Consider the following 21361-nt stretch of genomic DNA (forward strand, 5'->3'; position numbering starts at 1 on the left):
ATTATCATTATGTTCATACATCTTATAAATAGCCTTTCCCCTTCATAAACAAGGTATGAAATAACATTTGTTCAATATAGCCACAACCATATTGCCCACAGATTCTGTAGCTGAATGAAGAACTATAATAGTCCCAAATAATGGATTATATAGATCTCCACATCAGTTAATTTGTCCTAAAATCCCTTTATGAGGGAAGTAGTCTAATGTAGGGCTGCCTTCAAAAGACAGACCCAAAGCTAAAATGATTTCAGAAAGCAGCAAGTAGACTGCTAAATGGACCAGGGGATGGTCTCACATCGCACCTCTTTTGAAACAGCTTCACTGGCCTCCTGTTTGTTTTCTGGCTCAGTTCAAAGTGCTGGTGCTTACTTCTAAAGCAGGCATCCCCAAACTGCGGCCCTCCAGATGTTTTGGCCTACAACTCACATGATCCCTAGCTAACAGGACCAGTGGTCGGGGGAGATGGGAATTGTAGTCCAAAACATCTGGAGGGCCGAAGTTTGGGGATGCCTGTTCTAAAGTCTTACATGGCTTAGGACACAGGTATCTGCTGGACCGTCTTCATGTCTTACAATTCACCTGAGATATAGACTGAGGCTCTTTTGGGGGGGCTCCCAACATCAGCAGTAAGTCAGGTGGCAACCAGGGAGAGTGCTTTTTTTTGGCAATGGCACCCTATCTGTGAAGTGAGGCTTTCCCAGTGAGGATCACTCTCCTCCCCCTCCCCTGGCTTTTAAACACTGCTAACATTTAAAGTTATTAATTCATTAAAATTGCTGTGAGCTCTTACTGGCTGGAGGTGGAGTTTTTTTCATCCTATGTATAAAAAAACCATTTATTATTATTCTAATGTAAATATTTAAGTGTCTTATGAATGGTGATATGTTTTGTCCTATGGTTAAATGTTTAATTCTGTTAGCTGTAGTTTATTTGTTCGAAGATGCCCTATTCCCCTCCCAGTGTGGTTTAACAATCTCCTCACAGTGCACTCAGAATTGTAGCTCTGTAAGTAAAATAGGGGAGCTCCTAACAACTCTCTCAGCACCTTTAATAAACTACAGTTCCCAAAATTCTTTGGGGGAAGCCGTGACTGTTTGAAGTGGTATCTTAGCACTTTAAATGTAAGGTGTGAATGTGACCAAAGCTGGGAAGGAGGGAAACACCTTTGGCAGCTAGCAGTACTGTACTGGAAGGGAATGTCACTGGTCTTTATACTGATCAGAGCCATTAGAAGGGGCTAATCCAATTGGTGTTCTGAGAGTTCTTGGGTAAAAGCAAGGAGGTCCTGTGAGGTAGCCACAGAGGCTGTGGACAACAAAGCATAAAAAGCCAGATGAAGCGTCAAATAATTTGTTGGAGGTGGAGTCAGGCAGCGGACAGTTTAAAAGGGAAAGACAGAAGAAGAGACATAGCTGAAGAGACAGAGGCTGCCAGAAGCTGAGGGGTCTGGTATGCAGCTGAGTGTGAGAGGCTGAAGAAAAGCTAAAATGGGAAGGACCAGAAGTGCAGTAAGGGGTGGAAAGTTCCAGAGGAGTTGTGCTTAGGAAAGCAGAGAGACTTCAACAAGCAAGCAGCTAGAAATCTGAAGCCAGTCTTCAGGGTGGTGGTCCTGACCAAAGTGAAAGCTTCTCTTCAGAAAGAAGTCTGCAATGTGGCTAAGATCGATCAAGTCCATGAGAAGCAAAGTGAGGGCTGGGTCAGAGAGAAGACTTCATTCCAGAAACCAACTGTATTCTGTGAGTACTAGCTGGGGTAAAGAGACAGAGGAATTAGGCCCTTAATTTAAATAGGGCAGCGGTGGGGTCAGGGCTGTCTTAAGCGCCCCTGGCGCCGTGGTGTGCCGGATCCCTCCGGTGCCCCCCACCCCGTTTCCCAGCGCGGTGGGCGGGCAGGCACAGCACGGTTGCCATGGGCGCAGCTGCGCGGTGGACCGGCCGGCCAGCGGGCGGGTGCAGCTCACGGCGCCCCCCCTGGCGGGCTGGCGCCGTGGTGCCCTGCGCCACCCAGCCTGGCCGTAGGGCCGGCCCTGGGTGGGGTATTTTAGTTGTTCTATAATGTTTGTATTTTTGGAGTCTTTTGTAAGCACTCTATGGATGTCAATTGGCCATTTAAGGTTGGGCTATACATCACAGAAAATAAATGAAGTTGGCACCACTAACAACCAATTTCTGGAACAAAATAAAAATATCTGAAGAAGTGTGCATGCACATGAAAGCTCATACCAATGACAAACTTAGTTGGTCTCTAAGGTGCTACTGGAAGAATTTTATTTTTTTTGTTTCGACTATGCCAGACCAACACGGCTACCTACCTGCAACTAGAACCAATTTCTGGGATTTACCAAAGCATATGAAGCAATTGATAGGCGAGACAAGGATCAAGTTGAGCATTATATGAATCCTATCCTTTCTTAGATGCCATCAGAGCTTGACTATAGACTTGATTAGATCAGCAGAGGAAATCAATTCCCACTTTATGACAACAGCAGGGACAAAGACCAAAGATGTTCATAAAAGCACATAAACGCTTCCTAAAAGCTATTATAACATTTAGACCTCTTACCATGTTGCCTAACTGTATCCAGTGTACTTCATTGGCAGAGCTGATTCTGGACTGCAGAGTTTGAAGAGCGTATGGGAAAGAACTCACTTGGAGGACAAGGAGGTTGAAAGCTTCAAGTACCTCTCTGCAATTTATCATTCTATCAGCCAGTCCATGACTAGGCTCCCCATGGGATAGAGAACTTGAGATGGCACTAGGAAAAGCAACAAGACATTTCATTTTTAATGTCTGCTTCGTGTTCTGTAGATCAAAACTAAACAAAAAGATTACAACAGGAGCTACAGAAGTCACTTAGGACAAAAAGAATCAGGAACTACTTAAACATGGCGTTGGTGTACGAATGCAGAAATATTGGCTTAATGTCCCCTACTCCACTCTACAAAACAAGGTTTCATGTAGTAAATATTTGTGTTGCAGTGCCTGTTTATAAAATTACTAATTGGTGGTACCAGTTATATAGAAAGTGGCTCTGTGTTTTTCAAGAGGTTGGGGAAGAAAAGAAAAAGCTAGTAAGTTTGAAGCAGAGGTGAGCAGCATGCAGGCCCCAAAGTGGGGAATTTAAAGTGTGGGTCATGCTGTATCATATGGCCTATTCTGAATCTCTGGTACCCATTGTCAGCATCCTAATGCTATGAACACCACGACTCTGCCCATTTCGCAAAATCTGGTCTTAAGGCAGTCAGTCACAACAAGACATAGTACAGATAGAACAGAGCATACCACTGACACTGGGCAGGATTCTTGAAACCCATGGCGGTATAAATGAGGGAGCTGCTATGGAAGTGATCCAATGGACACAAGTGGCTGCCCAATTGCCATTTATCTACAATATTCCATAACACAAGCCCTTCACCACCTGGAGCCATAATCATTTTGGGTTTTGTCCTGTGTCTTTAACAGCAGCATGTGGCAGGAAGGTGTCTGACAGATATGGTTCATTCTGTACTGCAGTGACGGGTGCACTTGTTTCAACTTACTAAAAACCTAAGAGCTCATACTTGCACCTACAATTTGAATGAAAGCCTACAGTATAATATTAACTGTTAATATATGCTTTACTTTGAAGGAATTACCTTGTTAAATCCACATGGGCATTGTCATGCACCAGCACAAAAAGGGTATACGGATTCTGCTTTACCCGTCTCATGAAAACATCAAACTTGGTTTGAATATCATTGTCTAGCCGCACCACGTATTTTTCAGCTCGTTGGTAAGCTGCTCCAGTTTCTTCAAGTCCCAAGTCTACAAGAACACCTGAAAGAAGAAACTTTGCTTTTGCCCAATAAACAAACAAACAAGTTCTGGAGATGCCAAAAACATGCTGCAGAACAAATCAAATGCCAACTCAGCCATGAAACTCAACATATAGGAAAAACTCACATGTCATGCATGGTAAGCTAGGATTCCTGGTTTAGCCTGCGTTATTGTGACTAAGTAGCACACTGTCACACAGAGATAGTTTTGTCCCTACTTCAAACCTCCCTTCAAGTGAAAAAGTAAAACAAACCAGGAAGCAACAATTAACTTGGCTTCCTGTGATGTGTCCTGGATTATTTCTCCCAAACAAACCAGGATTTGTAATTCAAAATTTGTTTTATGATCCTGCCTTGTTTGGGAGCATGATACCAGAAAGCTGGGTTTGCACATGACGGGAAGCCAAGCCTAACTGCAGCTTCAGAACAAACTTTCTTCATTAACAATATTATCTATATATTAAATATGTGTAACTTCTGTCAAATGCCCTAGGCTACATTTCATTACCAGATTTGTCCATTGTCACTGTGTGTATTTTGTAAAACTCTATGAATGTCAGAAACTATACTGTGCACAAAATTCAGGAATCTAAAAGTGTTTAGTTCATTTTTTTTTTTAAAAAAAATCAAGTTTCTAGTTCCCAAAGTCTGGCAAGGAAGACGAAATCTTAAATCCCAAAAGCAGAAGCAAAGAGACAAGCAAAGTTTCCATTGGGGGCACTATATCAATTCCCTGAGAATCCATGTTCCAGCCAGTGAGTGATCACGTGAAACAGAATTATGAAACAATAAGGAAATGCTTATCGAGATGCCTGATTTGTGTGAGATATATAAGACACAGACATAATCTTCTCTTTGATGCAGAATTCACAGGAGCACAGCTGCAGATTACGTCATGATCTTTTGTATTTTGATTTTATTTCATTATGAATTCAGTCCAGACATATATAAAACGCTTTGTTGGATTTAATACGCTGCTTTTCTCCTTGCTTTCCTTTACCTGATTGTCGAATCCGTTGAATGGTTTGTTGGACCAGCACCTCTGAACGAGGGACTACAACAATGAAATCTACTTTGCTGAAGTGACCAAGATCCAGGCTTTGGTTGCCACTGTCTGCAATGGCGCATACCTGTGACAAGAGCTTTCTGGCAATTGTGAGTTGTGGTTGATAAATTTGGAATGTTTCAGTGTCCAAATCTAGGAGAAAAAAGAACTATAATTTAGCTTCTGGGTGCCAGAGAACAGTCCAGAGATGCCCATCAATTATTTTCTATTTCTGAAGCTAAACAAGCCTAGTCAGTACATGGAAGAGAGCTGAATGGAACTTAGTCTCAGGTGAAGTGTGTGTAGTAGCAGTAGGGATTTGGATCTGGCTGGCAGACCAGATCCTGGGTTCTGCCACCCTTAGTAGACCACATTGACAAGTGGGTGTGTCAGTCACTCGGCACTGCCAGGACAGCAGGTGACCCAAAGGAAAATCCATGTTGAACCAAGCATGGCTTGAAGTCACCACCCATAAGTCAATAAGTACTGACTTCAAGCTCCCTTTTTTGTGAATTTTGCTACACTATGAAATTCCCTATGGAGAAACTGGTAGCAGAGCTGACAAAAGCAAGCTCTCAGCTGATCAGGTGGGACAGCAAACCTGCCTTGCCATTGAACACTCTGGAACACGGGTGTCAAACACAAGGCCCGGGGGCCAAATCCGGCCCGCCAGACCTCGTCATGTGGCCCGCCAAGGACCCAGCAGCGGGACCTTGCTGCTGAGGCGCCGCGCTGACAAAGTGCCAACAAACAGCTGGGGCCGGGGGGGGGGTAGAAAGGCGGCCGGAGCAGCGCCGCACGGAGAGTCCCGAGCCTCTGCGACGCAGAAGTGCTCTGTAGCACTTTGAATCCTCCTCCTCCTGCCACGGCTCGGCGCCTGGAAACGGCTGCTGCTGCTGAAGCACAGACAAAGCACCCAGCAGCGCCCCGTGGAGGAGGAGGAGGATCCAAAGTGCTACAGAGCACTGCTGCGTCCCAGAGGCTCGGGACTCTCCGCACGGCGCTGCCGGGCACCGACCCGGCAAGCCTCCGCCTCCTCCTCCTCTTGCCTCACCTCCTCCTCCTCCTGCCACGGCTCAACCTCATGAACGTGAGCTCAGCAGCAGCTCAGCCTCACGAACGTGCAACTCTGAGGCTTTACGCACTTCTCCTAAAACGGACACCCGCTGCCTCACGCTGCACAGGAAATGCTTTTTGCCCCTGGGTCCCTTCGTGCTCTTTTCTGGCGCTGAATCAAGGCAGCGACCCCCCCTTCCCTTTCTTTCTTCCTCTCTCTCGTTCTTATTCTTTCTTTCCCTCTCCTTCCTTCCTTCTTTATCTCTGTCTTCTCTCCCTCTTTCTTTTTCTTTCCTTCTTTATTCCTTCTTTCCTACTCTTCTTTCTCTCACCTCTTTCCTTCCTCTCTCCCTCCTTCCTGCTCCCTCTTTTCTTCCTCCCTCCCTCCCTCCCTCCCTCCCTCCCTTCCTTCCTTCCTTCCTTCTGTCCTTCCCATCTTTCTTCCTCTCCCTCATACTTATTCTTTCTTTCCCTCTACTTCCTTCCTTCTTTCTCCCTTTCCGTCTTCTCTCCCTCTTTCTTTTTCTTTCCTTCTTTATTCCCTTCCTTATTTCCTACTCTTCTTTCTCTCCCCTCTTTCCTTCCTTCCTCTCTCCCTTCCACTCCCTCTTTTCTTTCTTCCTTCCTTCCTTCCTTCCTTCCTTCCTTCCTTCCTCCCTCCCTCCCCTCCCCCTCCCTCCCCTCAGAAACATAGGATGCTGCTTTATACTTCTGGCCCTTAAACCCTGGAACCAGGAGAGCAGCTCCAGTGAGTCAACCTCAGCCAGTCCCTTTGGTGAAGGGTGGTGGCTCACTGGCAGAACATCTGTCCTGCATGCAGAAGGACCCCAGCATCTCCAGGTACTAGTAGCTCTGCAAAGGTCCTGCATGAAACCCTAGCGAGCCTCCACCACCCAGTGCAGTTACAAAAAATCATTTTTCAATAAATTGTACAATAATTGTACATTTGAATATCTACTTGCCATTATTCTGACTATGTTTCTGCTTTCAGAGCTAGTTATTACTTACATTATTACAAAAAACAGTAATAATTGAATGCAGTGACAATAATTTATGATAATAAAGAGTGGACACATAGTCCTACAGATACAACCGGCCCTTTGAGGGTGACCAAACTGCTGATGTGGCCCCCGATGAATTTGAGTTTGACACCCCTGCTCTGGAATGTGCTTTAAGGCTCCTAATTGTGCACTGACAGCCTCACATATGATGTCAGATACATGACAGGTGGGGTTGGTGTGCATGAAAAGGCTTTGCAGGTCAAACTGGGACCCACAAGCGGGTGGCTCCCCATGCCTGGTAGATAAGCAGTGGCAAATTACAGAAATCTTCCCCCCCCCTCGAAGGAGAAATTCCATTTCTGTGTAGGGACAAGTGTAGCAATATGGTCCTTGTGACCCAGCACTTTTTGATCCAGAAATAGTAGATAAATAAATATTTAAAAATTAGTAATATTACATAGTGACTGTGACTTGTTTAAAAAGCAGCTTTATACAAGTTTGTAGCTGTTTTGGTTGCTAATGCATAAAACTGCAGTAGATGTGGGCAGTAACACATTTCAAATCACTTTTTAAATACCCTTCCTGTAGCCAAAGCACACAGGAAATTTTTTCAACACCCTTCTCGCTTCATTCATACCACACTGGAAACACCTTTCTAAGATTACAATAGGTGGTTTCTGTTATAGCATTTTGTTATCAGAAGCCTGCTATGAATTTATTTGCCATACTGTACTTGGTTTACAGTGGTACCTTGGGTTACAGACGCTTCCGGTTACGTGTTTTCAGATTGTGTACCATGGAAAACCCAGAAGTACTGGCAAATTCAGTATAAACCTGGCAGAAGATACCACAACTGTGGAACTACTGACACCACTTTCTTCTTCCCCCCCAGAATTAGGGTTCCGTGGGAATATTTCTATGCCAAGCAAATACCATGTTTTCTGTGGCTTCATGGTCTGGGCCAGTGTAATGAGAGCAGGGTAGAATCTTAATAGTGCAAGCTTTTATATTCTCCAATTCCCAGGTGAAGGCTAACATTTGGTTTCCACATAAAGTGTTTGTTTTTCATAAGGAAGCCCTTACCTAATTCTTGGGTGGAAACCATGGCAGCTGCTTCTTGAGATGACACACATTCATTGACATCCCCATTGAATGGGATTACGACGTTATCTCCTCGTCTCTGTTGCATTGTCTCTAACAACTTGTCCAGTTCATCGCCTAGTAAAGAACTTTCTTTTAGAACAATAAGGTAGATTAAAAGGTATACCACATCCCTATGAAATCTTTCCAAGAAACGGTGTAAAGAAACATCATGCCACTATTGAACACCTATCCAGCATTTCCCATCCAAATATTGCGGAGCAAATGAAGATGAACAAAAAGGTTAAAAGCCAACCAGAGCTGTCCAATCTGCTCTTTTAACATCAGTGGTTAGGTCATATAATAAGTAACATTTGCAATGGAATTGATGGAATTGCTTTGGGATGGTTCTGTTTCTTCCTAAAGAGCATGTTCCAGAATTAGTGCTGAGAAGACTGCCCCCACTCTGAGTTATACCCTACATATTTCCACTAGGTTTAAGCTTATATTCTATGCTTTTTAAAATCCCAACAAAACCACTGGGAGAGTTCATCCAGATGGAGGCATCACAAAAATGCAGATTATGCTAAATTCTATTCCCCCTTTTCACTAATGGGCTGGATGATGGTTCAGTCAAGACAAGAGAAAGCTATTTACAGTGGAGGACTCGAGGGACTGGCTAGCTGGTGAAGTCCTTGTGGTAGACTGGCTCATTCTCTCCCCTAAGGAAAAGAATCTTTTCTACTCTTCTCTAAAAGTGTCTGTTCCCACATGAACCTGCTAAAATGCTGAGATCAGCTTCAAGAGCCCTTCTCCTTATGGAACTGAGGCAAGTGACAACAGGAGAAAGGGTATTTTTAGAAATCCTGAAATGAATTGGTTTCTTTTATTTGTATAGGACTTTTAACTTGTTTCAGTGCTGTTTCTTTTTAGGCTTTTAGTTGTACTTGTTTGTAGTTGCTGATTCTTCTATTGGTTTTACTTATAAACTGTGAGTTGCTCTGAAAATGTTAAATCTTTTAAATCAAACAAAACAAATTAAGCAAACACTATTGGGCTTGACATTGCTGTAAAGTGTCTCAGTTACCCTGTTTCCCCTTTTTTAATACGTAGTCGTAAAGTAAGCCATGGCAGAGTTTTTAAGCATTTGAGAAGTATAAGACATACCCCGAAAATAAGGCATACTTACGCGCTGCGGAAACCAACCCCCACAGGCACCTCCACTCACAGAGTCACTCCATGCGGCCGGCACTGCAGGAGTGCGATCAGCTGTGAAGTGGCGCTCCAAGAGCTCCGCTTAACAGCTGATCGCGCTCTCGCCTTGCTGGCTGCATTCCCGCGCTCCACCTTCTCGTCCACAGTCATCCCTGCCGCTTCCATGCTTGCCGCCACCACTGGGCTCACTGCTTCTTCCTTGCCTGGCCCGGCCAAGGAGCTTGGAGCGCCCTGCAGTGGCAGGCGGAGCGCCTGAGCCAGCGGCCTCCACCTGGCCCGGCCAAGGACTCCTGCAGCCATAGCTGCCAAGTTTTCCCTTTTCACGCGAGGAAGCCTATTCAGCATAAGGGAAAATCCCTTTAAAAAAGGGATAACTTGGCAGCTATGCCTGCAGCCCCGCCACTCAGAACCGGTGGCTGCTGCAGCGCCGAGCACTCAAGAGAGCCCAGCAGCGCCCTGAGCCAGTGCCCTGAGCCGTAAAAACCGTACCAGTAATAAAAAAATAAGACATCCCACCGAAAGTAAGCCACCCTGTGTTTTTTTGAGGAAAAAAAGTTATAAGACGGTGTCTTAAAAAGGGGGAAACACGGTAGCTTCCATGACCCAGAATGCCTTTTAGAAGCTTCGGTTGATTGACGGTTGTGCTAGAAGAGAGAGACCTGGGTGTTGGCCTTGGAAACCAGACTGGGCTCTATACAGGGCATTCTTTGAAAACTGTCCAGAAACTTCAACCGATGCCCATTTCTTAATAGGTGTGAGCTATTGAGGACCTCTCACGCTAGCTCTGCAAAATTTCCATTTGCTTCCAGTTTATTTCCAATCGCCATTCAAAGTGCCAATTTTGCTCAGTTAAACCCTACATGGCATGGGCCTCAGCTATCTCAGGAAATGTAGTTTCCCGCATGAAGCCTACAATTTAGCATTTTAAAGAACTGCCAATGAGGCTCTGCTCTAAATGCCTTATTTCCAAGGGCTGGAACTTACTTCAACTAAGAGCGAGCATTTTTGTTTGTGGCTCCTGAGCTGTAGAACACATTTCCTGGAGAGACCTGTCTATATGTTCTTCCTTGGACTCATTTTGAAGCAAAGTGAAAGCATTTTTATTCTTCCAGCCACTTGGGATTTCCCTGGAAGTATGCTTTTAATGTCGGCCTCTCCACCCCCACCAAACCATTTTATAATGTTAAATTTTCAAATTGCCTTAAAATGGCTCTAATTGCTTTAAAATTTGCCGGGGGGGGGACATACGATGTAGAAATGTGGTAAACAAACAAAACGCAACCCTCTAATGCCATGGTTGCTCCAGTCTAGAAAGAGGCAGTGAATGCCAATGATTAATGTTAAATGAAACAGGAGGGGGAGCCCTCACTTCATAAAACAAGCATAAGGAGGCAAGAGATGCTTTTAAGCTGAGGATGGAGAATAATATTATCTGCTCACTTCCTTGTACGTTGGCTATCACACATCTACCTCCTATACTAAACGTTGAGATTTCCTGAGTCAAGATATCTCAAAAACTCTACTATTATTATCTTTTAATAGGTAGTTGTGGGCTTCAAAGTATCATGAAAGCAGCAGCTCTGTGTTGGTCACAATTGACTCTCTCTCTCTCTCTCTCTCTCTCTCTCTCTCTCTCTCTCTCTCTCTCCACCAGGCATGTCAAACCTGCGGCCCTCCAGATGTTTTGGACTACAATTCCCATCTACCCCAACCACTGGTCCTGCTAGCTAGGGATCATGGGAGTTGTAGGCCAAAACATCTGGAGGGCCGCAGGTTTGACATGCCTGCTCTACACACACACACACACACACACACACACACACACACACACACACACCACACTCTATATATATGAGAGAGAGAGAGAAATTGACAGATCTTTAAATCAAAGAAGTAACAACAGGAATTTTAATTCACTCACCTAAAGATGTGTTTTTGAAATGTGATGCCAGATAACTAACTTTTCCCGTAATGAGCTCATAACTGATTTCCTTTAGAAACTCACTGGTAGTAAGCATACTCTCTGCTAGAGCTCTAGACTGATACTGACCTAGAGAACAGAAAGGGAAGAATCATAGGACATTGTCTGATACAATGATACTGCCTTCATAAAGGACACCATGTGTCACAGCTCCAGTTTTAAGGATCTATAAGCAATTTGTGAGAAATGAAAGTTTTAGCCGAGAACCCCAAATGCTTGACCTTCGATGACACCCCTTTATTTATTTAGATCCTTGGGCATCTGTCTGAACTTCTATCCAAGCATTTAAAAAAAGCCCCTGTACATAAGGATAAAAACAGTTGTACACCATTTTACTACACAGTAAGTGGCCTGGGTAGTGCAGCCAGTACAGCATGAGACTCTTAATCTCACGGTCATGGGTTTGAGTCTCATCCTGGGCAAAAGGTTCCTGCATTGCAGAGTGCTGGATTATATGACCCTTGAGGTCTCCTCCAGCTCTGATTCAATGGCAGGAGCTGATATGCAAATGTTGTTTTTAACCAGTATTCATCCTATCTAATGGTAGTTCATATTCTGAAACAGAAAAAATCTCATTAGTAAGAAATATATTTCCTGATGTGCAAATGGTGGTCTCAATCCCACAACTACTCTCAACTTATTCAGATCTTCTTCTTTGTATTTTTTTGTGCTTTGGAAATATTTGTATTTCCAGCGTTGGAGCCATAGAAATGTGGGTGGGAAGAATTTGATTGGTGTGAGAGTGCTGAGGAGGACAGAAGCCCTGAAAATCAGACATGGTATTCTATCCCTTCGGCAAGCCCTAAAACACGGAGTCTTTAAAATAGCAAAAAAAAAAAATAGGCACATAGGGTGTACTTTCCCAATATTGCTAGAATGTGTAGATGCAAGAATTAGACTGCAAGTGTTAAGAGCACTCACATTAGTATTAGAAAAGTGCATTTCTGAATATCCATGTCTGGAATGCAAATATAACAACAAGGGCTAGAATATGCAGTCAATTAAAAAAATTAGTTCACTCCTATATTAACGGCAATCATACATGCACATATTTAGTGTAAGGGAGGTTCAAAGGTGCATTTAATGCCATGTGAGAAAGGCTGCACGTCTGCCAAAAACAGCATTATAAATTCCAGAGATAAAAGCGCAATATCCTGACACAAATTTAGTATTGTGTGAGCAAGTGCTTCCCTGCATCGAGAGTAGAAGGAGCAACAAGAGAGTGCATTTTCACATCAATTCAGCACATCATTTGCCTGCTGTTCCTCAAGGTCAGGCTGGCCCCTGAATCCTGTGAGTGCTCTTCTTGTTAAAAGAAGTCAGGCAGAGGAATAACTTGCTCAGAAAGAGCAGAGAAGCCAAGTAAACACAAAAGAATAACTATGTATATAACCATAATGTCAGACAAAATTGTCTGCATTAAAAAGGTGGGCTTTTTTTGAAGGGTACAAATTAATCTCTCTCAAACTAGAATTTCTCTTAAACAAGACATTTATGGAAGATATTTGCCTGGCATTCAGTATTATGCAAGGAAATACATAAATAACCTTCATCTATTATCAGAGCTGAGCTGAAACTCTATAACCAATTTTGGTTTAGATTTTGTTTCGTTTTGTTTTCAAAAAGCACCTCTGATTTTCATCAACATTTTAAATAGATTTTTGCTCATATTGTGTTACATAATTTCCAAGCATGGATCATTCCTAAAAAAGGTGCCCAATCTTATAATATTTAAAGGCTATTCTGAAAGATGTTCCCAAGTTCTGGAAAATGATATGTATTCCAGTGGTTGCTGCCACAATGCCCACAAATATTTTCATAGGTGCCCCAGTCTCTCAGCTTTCATTTTTTTAAAAAAGCAAGTCTCTAGACCTCCTAGAAACAAGGTTATGGAGCAAAATGTGCTGGTACCTTCTCTATTTTTCTAGAAAAAGAGGTGTCAAAACTCACCATTAACACCTCCCTTGTTCTCTTATAATAGAGAGGTGCAACATGCTGATGACTTCACTAATACCATTTTGGGTGGCTGCGCACAAATCAATATATACCGCAAATAAATTAAAGACAAACTTATCTGGCTCAAAAGGGAAGTGGTTATCACCCAAGAGTGAGAAACACCCCAGTTCCAAAGATTAAAGAGATATACACTAACAAAAGGGATACTGAAATTGAGAATGTTGGATAGAAATGCTGTCAATGCATAAATAAGCCAACAACAGTGCATGTGCATGTTTATACATGTTAACACTGTGCCTGTGTCTTCACTCTTCAAGATATCTCCAAGAAACACCTGCATTCTGTTTTGCCAGTGAAATCTGGTTGTTAACAAGGCATCACCTTTACCAAAGTTGTATCTATATTGTTTTATGGGGGGAAAGGTACCCACCTAAAACTACCACACAGAATTCGTTCCCTCTGGTCTTTGACGCGCAGATGGCAACAACGTAATCTGGCAGCCTTTGGTGGTGCTTCATTTCACTGAGTGATCGCAGTGTTTCTGAAATGCCTTCGGCCAGGGAATTCTGAGTAACCACCACATGCACCATTTCCTGGGAGACACTGGCAATTAGCCTGGCAAGCCATGGGAGTTGAGCTGGCAACAAGATGCCCTGAGCACTCGTTTGTTGGGACTGCTCTCTCACAGTAAACTCTTGCATAGCTTTCAGCACAATCTGTTCAAATTCTTCCCTGAGTGGTATTTTATCAGGACCTGTAATTTTTGATAAATTAAATGATTAAAATAGGTCATTAAAAAAGTCTCTTCCTGCAGTAGGAGGAGAGGATATAATGTTTTGATATTATTCCTCCTCGCTCACGCTAGTGAGGAAACAGCAGAGCACATTCCCTTTGCAACTTATTGGAAGCAAGTTGATTATTCATTAGAATCCTTGAATTGAGCAATCCAGTCTGGCTTGTCCTGTCTAGATTTGTTTGTTCCTGGCGAGTTTCCCCTTTTATTTCCCTCTTAAAACAATAATAACACAACACAGTCTTTAAAAGTAAGAATAAAATTTTACTCACATTCAGTTCACAGCAGTAATCTGAAAACAGGCTTCATCTTGTGGGTACAGTGAAAAGAAGTCTGAGCTACATCTCAGACTTTCTGCTTGTGGGCTCCATCTATGTGAAGATTGAGCTATGCACTGGCTAAGAGCCAGAAGAGAGAGATGGTTGCTGGACCAGCCCTTTTACCTGGTCAGCTAGGGTCACGCCCATCTACCTGGTCACACACAGAGGTCGGAAGGTCAAGAGCAGGGATAACAGGAAGTCCTCCCTGTCTGGAGCCACATTCCCCTGTGTGTCCATTCTAGGCAACAGGAAAATGTTGTACTTGACTGCTCTAGTAATCATACATCCCACACTTCCATCAGACTGTCTCATTCAATTACTAGGGAAGTGTGCTAAGATATCTAAAAGCACAGGACTCAAAGCACAAAGTTGGTCACAGCAAACATCTCCAGTTTTGTTTTTTAAAGAACATGGATACAATAAAATAAAAGGCAAAAAGTGGCTGGCAGAGATTATTACCTCACTGAGAGAAATTCAGTGGGGGAAAATATGCAGACTTCTCTCCTGCAACCTGTAGCTTGACTTTGATTGCAACAGTTTCAAAAGGACCTTTTTATGCAAGCCACTTTAAGCAGGTGGCACAAAGCAGTTTGGATTGCAAGGGGTGATAATGACCTCTAATGAGTGCAGAATTGCTTGGTGGATGGTTAGAACAGAAGGCCTTTCACTTCCTTCAATTTTCTTAATTCTATGACAATGTTATTTTAGGCACCAGAGACAAGGCAGTTGGAGATCATGAGGGAAGCTAGCAACTTCCACAGGCCTAAAGCATTGGCAGTAATCAGAAGTGGGATTCTGCAGTGCTCACATTTTTCTTGTTGATGTGCTGAAGGATGGAAAAGGCAACCACATTCTCTTCTCATCCTATTCAGCACTCACTCAAAAGTAGAGGAAGAGATGTAAGAGGGAAAGACACACTTTCCTCAGCCGATCTGTTTGTCTGTTAGGAGACTTGCCTCATGCTTGACAGTCATATATTACAGCCATTATTTCGTACAAAGATTACCATAATCAAGGACAAAAGTGGTAAGGACCTAACAGAAGCAGAAGACATCAAGAAGAGGTGGCAAGAATACACAGAGGAATTATACTAGAAAGATATGGAGGTCTCGTACACCTCAGGTAGTGTGGTTGCTGACCTTGAGCCAGACATCTTGGAGAGTGAAGTCAAATGGGCTTTAGAAAGCACTGCTAATAACAAGGCCAGTGGAAGTGATGATATTCCAGCTGAACTATTTAAAATTTTAAAAGATAATGCTGTTAAGGTGCTACACCCAATATGCCAGCAAGTTTGGAAAACTCAGCAATGGCCAGAGGATTGGAGAAGATCAGTCTACATCCCAGTTCCAAAGAAGGGCAGTGCCAAAGAATGCTCCAACTACCGCACAATTGCGCTCATTTCACACGCTAGCAAGGTTATGCTCAAAATTCTACAAGGCAGGCTTAAGCAGTATGTGGACCGAGAACTCCCAGAAGTGCAAGCTGGATTTCAAAGGGGCAGAGGAACCAGAGACCAAATAGCAAACATGCGCTGGATTATGGAGAAAGCTAGAGAGTTCCAGAAAAACGTCTACTTCTGCTTCATTGACTATGCAAAAGCCTTTGATTGTGTCGACCACAGCAAACTATGGCAAGTTCTTAAAGAAATGGGAGTGCCTGATCACCTCCTCTGTCTCCAGAAAAATCTCTATGTGGGACAAGAAGGTACAGTTAGAACTGGATATGGAACAACTGATTGGTTCAAAATTGGGAAATGTTGTATATTGTTCAAAATTGGGGACAGCTGTATATTGTCTCCCTGCTTGTTTAACTTATATGCAGAATTCATCATGCAAAAGGCTGGACTGGATGAATCCCAAACTGGAATTAAGATTGCCGGAAGAAATATCAACAACCTCAGATATGCAGATGACACAACCTTGATGGCAGAAAGTGAGGAGGAATTAAAGGACCTTTTAATGAGGGTGAGAGAGCACAAAATATGGTCTGAAGCTCAACATCAAAAAAACCAAGATAATGGCCACTGGTCCCATCACCTCCTGGCAAGTAGAAGGGGAAGAAATGGAGGCAGTGAGAGATTTTACTTTCTTGGGCTCCATGATCACTGCAGATAGTGACAGCAGTCACGAAATTAAAAGACGCCTGCTTCTTGGGAGAAAGCAATTACAAACCTAGACAGCATCTTAAAAAAGCTGAGACATCACCTTGCCAACAAAGGTCCGTATAGTTAAAGCTATGGTTTTCCCAGTAGTGATGTATGGAAGTGAGAGCTGGACCAATGGCTGATCGCCGAAGGACTGATGATTTTGAATTATGGTGCTGGAGGAGACTCCTGAGAGTCCCATGGACTGCAAGAAGATCAAACCTATCCATTCTGAAGGAAATCAGCCCTGAGTGCTCACTGGAAGGACAGATCCTAAAGCTGAGGCTCCAATACTTTGGCCACCTAATGAGAAGAGAAGCCTCCCTGGAAAAGACCCTGATGCTGGGAAAGATGGAGGGCACAAGGAGAAGGGGACGACAGAGGACAAGATGGTTGGACAGTGTTCTCGAAGCTACGAACATGAGTTTGACCAAGCTGCAGGAGGCAGTGGAAGACAGGAGTGCCTGGCGTGCTCTGGTCCATGGGGTCATGAAGCGTCGGACACGACTAAACAACAAACAACCAACACAGCTATAAGCCTTTCTGAATGAAAAAGATTTGCTGTGACTGAAGATTTAGCACAAAGCAAATGTGAGATTTTAAAAGCAGGATAAAAAAGGGAGGTACTGTACTCTGAAAAGGGTAGCAGAGTGACCAACTTCTAAAGATCCATCAATTTTAAATTTACTTTCTGGAGCACTGAGCATGGAAGTCTTTTTACATACAAAAATTAGTAGCAGAAGGTTTATCACTAGCAAAAACAGTGATTTGTTACACACACATACACTTGTAATGACTTACCTAGTCGGACAAGATACTGTATTGTTAAAATAATCATGTTTTCCACACTTAGTAACTGACTCCCAGTCAAACCAAAAAGTTCCAAATCTTTGCTTTCCAGCTGAGGCATCTTGTAGCAATTCACTAGCAAGGGGCTTACTACAATATCTCCAACATTCCCATAGAAATAAGGTAAAGTGCCATAACCTTCAAAAAACAGACAAAAACAAAGACAAAAACTCTAATCAAGTTGTTTCAAAACAATTTTGCAATAACGGAAATATATTCAAAGCAATATTATTATAAGTAATAAAAGAAGGGATGGTGCTCTAGTGGCCCTCTGGATCCCTGCAATGTGCTGTAGGGGCTTTAAACTTGGTGAGAAAAGTCTTTGCATCCTTGCATCTCAGAGCCAAACTCCACATTTTTTTAAAGTAAGATAAGCCATAAAATGTGGGAGGTTTTTGAATTTTTTAAAACACAACTTGCCAGTGCGGTAGTTAGGGGCTTTCTACGTCTGTGGTTAGCATCAAGATCCCCATGCTAGCAATTTGTGGAAAAATCAACAACCCTGTACTTAAAGGCGGAGCTATGTAGCTAATGTAATATGAAGTTTAGCCCTTAGAATATGCAGAATGAATGCAGTGTCCTGCTGAATCAGCCAAAAGCCTATCTAATCCACTCCCCCCCCCCACTGGGCAATCAGGTGCCATGGTACACCCAACAGAGCAACAGCACTCTACTTCTCGTAGGAAGATAATGTCATTGTTTTGCCCCAAAACAAATAATGTCTTTTTTTAAAAAAAACACACACCTTTATTTCATATTTTAAAATTACAAAAACAAAATCATAAATTAGAATTACAAAAGCAAATCCAAATCAAAAATAAAAGGAGAAAAATACAAAGGGAAAAAAAAGAAGAGAAAAAAAAGAAAAAGAAAAAGATGACACACACACACACACACACACACACACACACACACACACACAATATATATGTACATATGCATACACATAGAAATAACACATACAGAAACACAAAGAATACAATACAAATATATTTTTAAAAAGGCTTCCTATTATTTGAACATCGCTTTCCTTTATCAATTTTTTCCTTATCCTGCTCTATCTTTTCTTACTTATTTTAGCCTAATTCGTCTAATTTATCTCTTATCTGATAGCCATATACCAATATATCTGTATATACTTATATCTATACACATATTAACTGCTATGTTGACACATTATCTATTTATTATAAATTTATTATTCATTCTATATGTATTTCAATCGAAGCATATCACCAAATTTGTATTTATATTTTCTTTTATTAAATACTCTTCTCCATATTTCCATTCTGCCTTGCTTTTTTGTATCGAAATATTTCTAATTGCTGCTGTCATCTTTGCCAAATTCATAAACTCTACTAATTTTTCTTGCCATTCATCAATTGTTGGTACTTTCTCCCCTTTCCATTTTTTTGCTATGAGAAGACGAGCTGCCGCACATGCATATAATAATATATTTTTCCTATCTTCAGGGAAATTGTCTGGCACCATACTTAATAAAAGAATTTATGGGTTCTTCTCAAATGTAAACTTGAGCATCCTTTTTAGCTTTTCATAAACATTATTCCAGAATTCATGTATTTTATCACATTGCCACCAGCAATGAAAATAATTTCCTAATTTATCTTTACATTTCCAACATTGTTTCGAATTGGTTTTATAAATTTTTGCTATTTTTTCTGGTGTGAGATGCCACCTATATATTATTTTCATCATATTCTCTTTTATATTTGTACATGCTGTAAATTTCATTCCCTTCCCCCACAATTTATCCCATTGCGCCCTATAGATTGGTCTTCCTAGATCTTGTGCCCATCTTATCATTGTACATTTCACTTCTTCGTCCTTCATCTCCCACTCTAACAAATGGCTATATAATTTTGCCAATGGTTTAATTTCATTATCTAATAATATCTCTTGTAATTTAGATTTCTTATCTACAAAACCAATTTCCCTATGCTTACTCAATAGACTCTGCATTTGATGATATCAAATCAACAAATAATGTCATTGACCATAGGCATAGCCAGTATTCTTGTTAGGGAGGGCCAGGATTTTTGTTATAGAGGGGGCAGAACTGATGTGATTGGTCAAGTTGGTTAAGTATTTCTATTGTTTTACTTGATTGATCTGTGGGAGCAACTACCCCCCTGCCCCCCCCTAGGCTACACCCTTGTGCTTGACAGTCTTTCTGAAACCACATTTTTGAGCCTTTTAATATGTGCCCAATTCTTCCAGAAGTGTTGTGGGAATGTCACCTAAAATGCAGTATGGAAAAAAATGAATATATGTAACTAGTGGACAAACTACACCTTATATGCCAGCATATGTGAGGAAGCCCCTCAATGCAGCTTTGAGAAAGTGCAGTTTTTGAGCAAACAAGTAATAGATGAAGAGATGCTTAACCTTTCCCCAGCTGTCTCCCACCCCTGCAATACTGTATGAGGGAAGGCCTTAAACTCAGACATGTTGGCATCCATCTGTCATGAGAGGCAATGGAATGAATGCGCCTCTGGGGGTGAAGTCAAATCACTGCATTAGCAGAACCAAAGCTCCTTGGGGAGCAAGCCTGGGCAGTGTGTCTGGAGGTTCTGGGCTGCCCAGATGACAAGACCCCAATCTTAGCCTTACTGATGTGGTCAGGCCCAACACAACTGAAGGCTTGCCTGATTTAAAAGGTAAAGGAAAAAGACCCCTGACAGTTAAGTCCAGTCGCAGACGACTCTGGGGTTGCAGCGCTCATCTCGCTTTGCAGGCCAAGGGAGCCAGCGTTTGTCTGCAGACCATTTTTCTGGGTCATGTGGCCAGCACGCCTAAGCCGCTTCTGGCGCGACAGAACAGTGAAACCAGAGCAGCGCATAGAAACGCTGTTTACCTGCCCGCCGGAGCGGTACCTATTTATCTACTTGCACTTTTTGGCGTATTTTCGAACAGCAGGAGCTGGGACCGAGCAACGGGAGCTCACTCCCTCGCGGGGATTCAAACCGCCAACCTTATGATTGGCAGGCCCAAGAGGCTCAGTGGTTTAGACCACAGCGCCACCCGCGTCCCTGCCTCAATTAAAAACATGAGTTAAAATATTGTAACAGCAGTATTGGTACAGTTCTTGACATAGGGTACGCCTTTATTCCTGTATGCCTGTTGTGACTATTTTGCTAAGGAAAACACCACATTGCTCAGCTGAAAGCTGGAATGGCAAGTTTCAGGCAAAGTTTAGACAGCCCTCAGGTGCTTACTTACAGCCTCCTCCAGTACTGGCAAGTTTCTATAGTTCTCTTTGCACTCTAGTCTACAGGGCCAAGTGAACAGCAACGGCTGGCCAAAAAGTGTTCCATTTGATGTTTCAAAATGAAACCCCACAGGCAAGAAGCAAGCCACTAGTTTGTCCATTTGGCTCTTAAAGAAAATAAATAACTAGAGAAACATTTTATCTTCACCCTCATTCAATTTAGCAATGAAACTGACTAAACACAGAAGCTGCCAGCCAGGATCTGCTTGCAACCAAGGACCCTAGCCTTGGAAGAGCTCCTGCTACTTCATGGGAGACGTTTGCTTGGGCAAAGACCAAGCAATGTTTGCTCAGGCATGCTGCCAGGGGAAAATCAGTTATAATGAGGTGCTCCCTCCCTAGCTTGCAAAACCCAGAAGCAGAGCTCTAAACAAGGATATCAGTGGGAATGTGATGCAGGATGCATGCAACAGCATGCCAGAAAGAAACAGTTGGCATGGACACACTTTTAAGATGTTTAACAAGTGAGAATCCTGGACATAATTTTGAATGACATAATTCACAATTGCAAAAAGAAAGAAAAAACCACCACCAGAAAGATAACAGGGCCATTAAACTGATCACATTGAAAAGGACTACATTTCCCCTGCAGTAAAGAGGGGAGGAAGGGATGCGAGTGAGCCTAAGACTCTTTGCAGTTGACATTTCCAAATTAAATAATACAACAAAGTGGGCCCAATAAGGTCACATGCACAATGTATAAAGTACATGGCTTCCATTGAAGAATTCTGGGAAATGTAATTAACCTTATGCATAACTACAATTTACAGCACCCTTAAAAACTACAGTTCCAAGGATTCTTTGTAGGAAGCCAT

At 42.5% G+C, this 21361-nt stretch overlaps 1 protein-coding gene across 12 annotated transcripts in view; it reads right to left on the reverse strand.

Moving 5' to 3' along the window:
* Positions 1 to 21361, reverse strand: part of GREB1L (GREB1 like retinoic acid receptor coactivator) — a 168113-nt gene that overhangs the window by 23098 nt on the left and 123654 nt on the right. For 8 of the 12 annotated variants that reach the window (XM_060277887.1, XM_060277884.1, XM_060277889.1 and 5 more), the window contains 7 exons: positions 17210 to 17395; positions 13583 to 13906; positions 11137 to 11265; positions 8004 to 8153; positions 4819 to 5016; positions 3639 to 3819; positions 2566 to 2758 (listed from right to left, as the gene is read on the reverse strand). In XM_060277887.1, coding sequence (XP_060133870.1) covers positions 2566 to 2758; positions 3639 to 3819; positions 4819 to 5016; positions 8004 to 8153; positions 11137 to 11265; positions 13583 to 13906; positions 17210 to 17395 — 1361 coding nt within the window. The remainder of the gene's footprint in view (positions 1 to 2565; positions 2759 to 3638; positions 3820 to 4818; positions 5017 to 8003; positions 8154 to 11136; positions 11266 to 13582; positions 13907 to 17209; positions 17396 to 21361) is intronic. The other 4 variants (XM_035125273.2, XM_035125269.2, XM_035125266.2 and 1 more) reach the window with 1 other exon arrangement.

The sequence above is a fragment of the Zootoca vivipara genome, chromosome 8 (assembly GCF_963506605.1).
Source record: "Zootoca vivipara chromosome 8, rZooViv1.1, whole genome shotgun sequence".
Classification (NCBI taxonomy): Eukaryota; Metazoa; Chordata; class Lepidosauria; order Squamata; family Lacertidae; genus Zootoca; species Zootoca vivipara.